The 6,481-nt window shown below is 52.1% G+C and overlaps 1 protein-coding gene across 1 annotated transcript; it reads right to left on the minus strand.

Moving 5' to 3' along the window:
- Nucleotides 1-859: 859 nt before the first annotated feature.
- On the minus strand, nucleotides 860-6,100 carry LOC143355555 (uncharacterized). The gene has a single exon (XM_076790464.1). The coding sequence runs from the start codon at nucleotides 6,098-6,100 to the stop codon at nucleotides 860-862; it is 5,241 nt and encodes a 1,746-aa protein (XP_076646579.1).
- Nucleotides 6,101-6,481: the final 381 nt, after the last annotated feature.

Below are 6,481 nucleotides of genomic sequence, written 5' to 3' on the forward strand. Positions count from 1 at the left end.
GATGAATGATAATGTTCGGCGAATTGCCGAGTGCCGGGACCGTCCAGCGGTGGACGCGGAATGAGAGCACCGGAAAGAAGGATGAAGTTCCGGAGGAGACGAATGGATTTCGCAAGAAACGAAAATGCACGGAACCAACGGTTATTTATTTTAAAAAGATAAAACTCACAGTACACTGACGTACACTGACGCTCGGACAAACACGGAGGAACGGCGATAACGGAAATCTTGCTCGCGGCGCGACGGATGATCTTGACCGCGGAAGGACGGAAATCTTGCACGCGGGACGAGACGATTCGCGACGCGGATGAAAGAAGATGATTGACAGGGTAGAACAATAATCGTAGAAAACTGTGAACAGTCGTACTAGGACTTTCGAATGTACGTGGAGCTCGAGCTTGAATACGTGCGGAGCGGCCGCGAAAACGTAATTGAAGCTAGAGTACAGAGAGCGTGAACGAGACGCGTACGAGCCGAAAGCGTATGGTCGAATGTCGATCAGACGAGAAACCGTTGTCTCCGTCGACGCGATCGGTGGATCTTGAAGAAACGGGTGGTTTTAAATTTGGGGAAACAATAGCAGAGAGACGAACGAAGGACGGAGAAGGAGCGACACAAAGAAAGGACGAAACAGAAGCGATCGCATCGACGAAGACAACATGTACGAGACCAGAACAACAACGGGCTATTTATAGCTTGGTGTCGAACAGAAATCAGATCAAGCCGTTATCGTTCGAATCTCGAACATACCGCCAGCCCTGAAACCTCAGTTTCAGAAGTCTTAAAATTAACGCAGAAACTTAATTTTAACGCAAAACTTAGAACTAACTATATCGATATATGGACATTTTTTTTTTTTTTACATTGATGGAGAAGCGCTATCGATGGGAAGCGGACATAATTTTACAATTGGTCGCATCAATTCGGTAGACGAGGTCTTGACGGTGACCACGCGGACATGACCGTCGTCGCCGGGATGGAGTTGCTTGATCCGACCAAGCTCCCACTTGCACGGAGGGAGATTCGAGTTGCGCAGCAAAACTAATTGACCAGTCCGCAGAGGCGGTTGTTCACGACGCCATTTGCTTCGTTGTTGGAGGGTGTTTAGATAATCGCTCATCCAAATTTTCCAAAAGCGCTCCGTCGTATGCCGGACTAGCTGCCAACGAGCCAGACGATTTTCGGAAATCTCGAGAAGCGAAGGTTGTGGGGGGACCGAGAGAGCAGAGCCAATTAGAAAATGACCGGGGGTTAACACGTCAAAGTCATCGACAGAATCTCGCAAAGGCGCTATGGGTCGCGAATTTAAGCACGCCTCGATGGAGCACAGAAGGGTACTGAATTCTTCAAAGGTAAAGGTGCGAGGTCCGACGACTCGCTTTAAATGGTGTTTAAGACTCTTCACCCCGGCCTCCCACAACCCTCCGAAATGCGGAGCGGAAGGAGGAATAAAGTGCCAGGTGACACCATCGCTAGCGGCTTTGTTTAAGAACTCGGGATTTGTCAGGGACTCCCGAAACGCGCGCGTTAATTCCCGCGAAGCGCCGACGAACGTGGTCCCATTGTCCGAATAAATGGCAGAAGGGATTCCGCGTCGTGCACAAAATCGAACGTAGGCGTTAAGAAAGGCGCGGGTCGAATAGTCGGAAACCAACTCGAGGTGGATCGCTTTCGTAGCCAAGCAAACAAACAAGGCGATATAGGCTTTCCTTGATGTGATCCCACGACCGGCGGAAGCGCGAACTTGAATTGGTCCAGCATAGTCCACACCGCAGTGGGAAAAACATTTTGTTTGAGGAGAGACCCGGGATTCCGGTAGCCGTCCCATCAGCTGCTCGGGGACAGCAGCTCTTTCTCGCACGCATACAACACATGAATGAATTGCAGCTTTGACTAAACTGCGAGCGCGGAGAATCCAGAAAGTCTGACGTAGAGTGCTGAGAGTGAGTTGAAGGCCACCGTGCAACGAGCGCAAATGTGCCTGTTCAATTATCAACCGAACAAGCGGATGAGAAGACAAAATAATCGGATGCTTTGAATTGAACGGTAGTGGAGCGCGGTGTAGACGACCACCGACGCGAAGGAGCCCATCGTTATCGAGGAATGGGTCGAGAGATAAGATGGAACAGTTCCTTGAAAGATATCGTTTGCGGCGGAGTGCGTCTAGCTCTACAGGAAATAGAGTTGATTGGAGGTATTTGAGCCACCAAAGTTTCGCCGAATTACATTCCGCTGCGGTGAGAGCACGACCGACCGGAGATGGTCGAGGAGCCGACGGTCCTTTGCGACAAGCTTGAAGGAAGCGAAACATGTACGCGGTGACGCGGATGAGCTTCGGCCACGAAGAGAAGCGGCTCTCCAGATCCCACCGTGGAAAAGTGGTAACCACATGTGCCGACACGACTTTGGCTTCCGGTTGAACGTCGTCGGTGACCAAGAGTGGACGGTTCGGCCATTCGGAACGCTCGCGACGCAGCCAGGATGGACCATGCCACCAGAGATCGGAACCTAGAAGATCGTCGCTCAGGAGACCTCGAGAGGCACAATCGGCGGGATTGCATTCGGTGGGGACGTGCCGCCACTCAGCTTGAGGGAGGCGAGTCTGAATTGTAGCGACGCGGTTAGCGACGAAAGTCTTCCATCGCGAAGGATGCTGGGATATCCAGTTAAGCACGACCGTCGAGTCAGTCCAACACACGCAAGGTATTGGTCGAGAGTCGAATGACTCGAGAACAAATTCGATAAGGCGAATCATAAGACAAGCACCTTGCAGTTCTAACCGTGGTATCGTCAAAGGATTTAGCGGAGCGACCTTCGATTTGCCGGCGAGAAAGGAAATTGTGATTTCGCCGGAGGACGAGATGCATTTTGCATAAACCACGGCTGAATACGCAACTGTTGAGGCATCGGAGAAACCGTGAAGCTCCACTCGCGATGTAGTAGATATTAGACCAATCCATCGGGGAAGTTGCACTTTGTCAAGGTGAGCCAATTGAGAGTAAAGAGTTCGCCATTTGCTGAGTTTGTGAACCGGGATGGGTTCGTCCCAACCAACGCGGAGGCGCCAAAGTTCTTGAATGAAAACTTTCGCGAGAATAGTAGCAGGAGTGATCCATCCCAAAGGGTCATAAATTTTGGCAATGGTCGACAAAATAGAACGCTTGGTTGACGGACACGAGTCCGAGAGGGATGTCTTGAATTGAAAAGTATCCTGGGAAGGATTCCAGCAGATTCCAAGAACCTTTACTTGATCATCTTGAGCCAGATCTTTCGTGCACGCTAGACCATGATCGGAAGGGTCAATGTCAGAGAGGAGAGAAGGATGATTACTGGCCCATTTCCGGAGGTGAAATTTCCCACAATGGAGCAATTTGATGAGTTGATCTCGACAATGCCGAAGAGACGCGATATCATCGTGTCCGAAAAGAAGGTCGTCGATGTAAGTGTTTGATCGGAGAATCGGAGACGCTAAAAGGAAACGGTCGCCTTCATCCTCAACCAAACGTTGGAGTACCCGAAGAGCTAGATATGGGGCGCAAGTCATCCCATACGTGACGGTCAGCAATTCGTACTCTTGAATAGAGTCCGCCGAGTGAGGAGCCCACAGGATACGCTGGTAATTGACATCCCGAGGATCCACTAGGATCTGCCGGTACATCTTGGCAATATCCGCGGTGTACACAAAACGAAACGCGCGCCAGCGGAGAATGACCGAAGAGAGATTCGTTTGTAGTTTGGGACCAGGTAGAAGATGATCGTTTAACGATGATCCGTTCGTGGTAACACTCGAGGCGTTGAACACGACGCGCAGGTGCGTCGTGCTGCTACCTTCGCGGAGAACGGGATGATGAGGGATATAGACCGATTGAGAATCACTTGACGAAGACACAGCGGAGCGCATGTGGCCAAGCCGTTCATATTCTTGCATGAAGTCGCGATATTCTGAGGCAAGGTTCGGATTTGACTCAAATCTGCGGTTGAGATGGAGCATGATCCGTTCTGCAGTCGAACGCGAGTGCCCGATCCTCAGCGGAGGGTTTGAGCGGAAGGGAAGACGAACAATATAACGACCGTTCGTTGTGCGAGTCGTAGAGTCTCGAAAATATTGCTCACACTGTTTCTCAGCGGGAGTTAGAAGAGAGGCATGTGGGATTTCCTCGATTTCCCAAAAGCGGCGGAGGTCCGCATCGAGAGAATTATCGTGAACGCAGTGGTGCGTGGAGACCAGTTGCGTTGTATTTGAGACTGGTTCGGAACGACGGAAGAAACCGCGGTCCAATGAATTATGAAGGGGTCCAGAAATGACCCATCCAAAAATAGTATTTTGCGCGATCGGTTGCGCAGTTTGCCCTTTACGCAGCCCGTGTTGAATGATGCTTGGGTACACGTCGGCTCCGAGAATCATTTGTATGGGGTCAGAACTAGACGGGTCGTGATCAGCCCAAGAAAGATCGGCTAAATGCGCGAGAGTACGCCAATTTCGGACTCGCGAGGGTTTGTACGTGGACATTGACCCGAGCACCAACGCCGTGGTCGGAACACAAGGCGCGGAAGAAGTGCGATTCGACACCAGAAGATGGGTTGCGTGGCGTACAGTCCCAGCGTGAACGCCGCCGACGGCAGAAATCGACGCGACGACACGGTTACGTTTCGCTCGCAAAAGCTGGACAACCGACTCGGCCACAAAACTGGCTTCGGAGCCTTGGTCAATTAACGCACGAATTATCACGCTGCGACCGGAGGGAACGCTTACTTGAATTCGCGCGGTAGCTAAGAGTATGGACGACCCGGTAGCCGCTGAACCTGCGGTTGCTGAATGCGAATTGATTTCAGCGGAGACGGATTCGCGAGTACCGGACGACTCAGCGGAAGACCGAGCCCCAGGGGTCGACTCGTCGTGCAAGAGCGAGTGATGACGCTTCTGACACATGCGGCAAGTGTGTTTACTGGCACACGACGAAATCGCGTGATTATAACTGAGACAATTCGGGCAGCACGATAACCGCTTAACAATCTCAAGTCTTTGCCGGGGGCTCTTCGCGAGAAACGAGGAGCAATAGCCTAAATAATGATGAGCTTTACATAAGGGACAGGCTCCTTGCGAATTTTTCGACGCTGTCGCGAGGTGAGAGTGAGCGGGATTGCGCGAAGGGCGAGACGCAGAAAGTGACGAGGAGGCTCCTATCTTGCCGGACGCGCCCGAATCGAAGTCTTCAAGCGCGCGCACCCGCGTATCGATAAACGTCTGGAACTCTTCGAAGGAGGGAAACTTCGTGTCGTCGCCTGCCCGAAGAGTCCAGGCCTTTCGCGTCGCGGGATCGAGCTTTTGTACCGCAAGATGAACAAGGAAGTCGTCCCAAAGCTCGGCAGCGCTTCTACCAAGATTTCGGAGCGACGAGACGGTCATAGCGAGGCGATCGCGCAAGTTTTGCAAGTCCGAGGCAGATTCGCGATTGAGCGCATGCAGATCTAACAATGTGGTTAGGTATTTCGCGAGAAGGCGCCGAGGGTTATCGTACCGCGACGTGAGCGTTTTCCAAGCGATCGCAAAATTATCCTGAGTAACGGAAAGGTTACTGATGCACCCGAGTGCGCGTCCGGCGAGCGACGAAACGAGGTAATGCATACGCGAAAAATTATTTAAAGAAGAGTTCGCGATTATAAGCGACTGAAAGCGGTCCCGAAAGGCTTCCCATTCCTCGCACCGGCCATCGAACGGCTGGAGAGGAATCGGAGGAAGATGCGCGACGGGCGGAGCGAACGCACCTGGAGTGTCGGTCGACGCGGTGTGACTCACTTCTTTCGGAGTAAGATCGGCGAGGGCAGAGTTCATGAAAGAGAGAGTCTGCAGGAACGTCTCCTCCGTGGTCTCGAGATAGTTGTCCTTGAAGTAGGCCATGGAGGGTCGATCCTCTGGTGGGATGGCAGCGGAGATCTTCACATCGTTGGCTTCGAAAGTCGCCCACTGGGTTTTGAGATGGTTCATACGCGTGTGTATCCCAGCCACTGTCCAGTTCGTCTTGCCCAGCTTCTTCAGGTTGGAAAGAGACCGCTCGATGGCTCGTTTAAGAGTTTCTTGCGTGGCGATGAGTTCCGCCATAGTCACGTTCGTGTCCTTTCCACTCACTCACGATCCGGCTCGAAGGACCAAATTTATGTTCGGCGAATTGCCGAGTGCCGGGACCGTCCAGCGGTGGACGCGGAATGAGAGCACCGGAAAGAAGGATGAAGTTCCGGAGGAGACGAATGGATTTCGCAAGAAACGAAAATGCACGGAACCAACGGTTATTTATTTTAAAAAGATAAAACTCACAGTACACTGACGTACACTGACGCTCGGACAAACACGGAGGAACGGCGATAACGGAAATCTTGCTCGCGGCGCGACGGATGATCTTGACCGCGGAAGGACGGAAATCTTGCACGCGGGACGAGACGATTCGCGACGCGGATGAAAGAAGATGATTGACAGGGTAGAACA

Source organism: Halictus rubicundus, chromosome 7 (assembly GCF_050948215.1).
Source record: "Halictus rubicundus isolate RS-2024b chromosome 7, iyHalRubi1_principal, whole genome shotgun sequence".
NCBI classification, from domain to species: domain Eukaryota; kingdom Metazoa; phylum Arthropoda; class Insecta; order Hymenoptera; family Halictidae; genus Halictus; species Halictus rubicundus.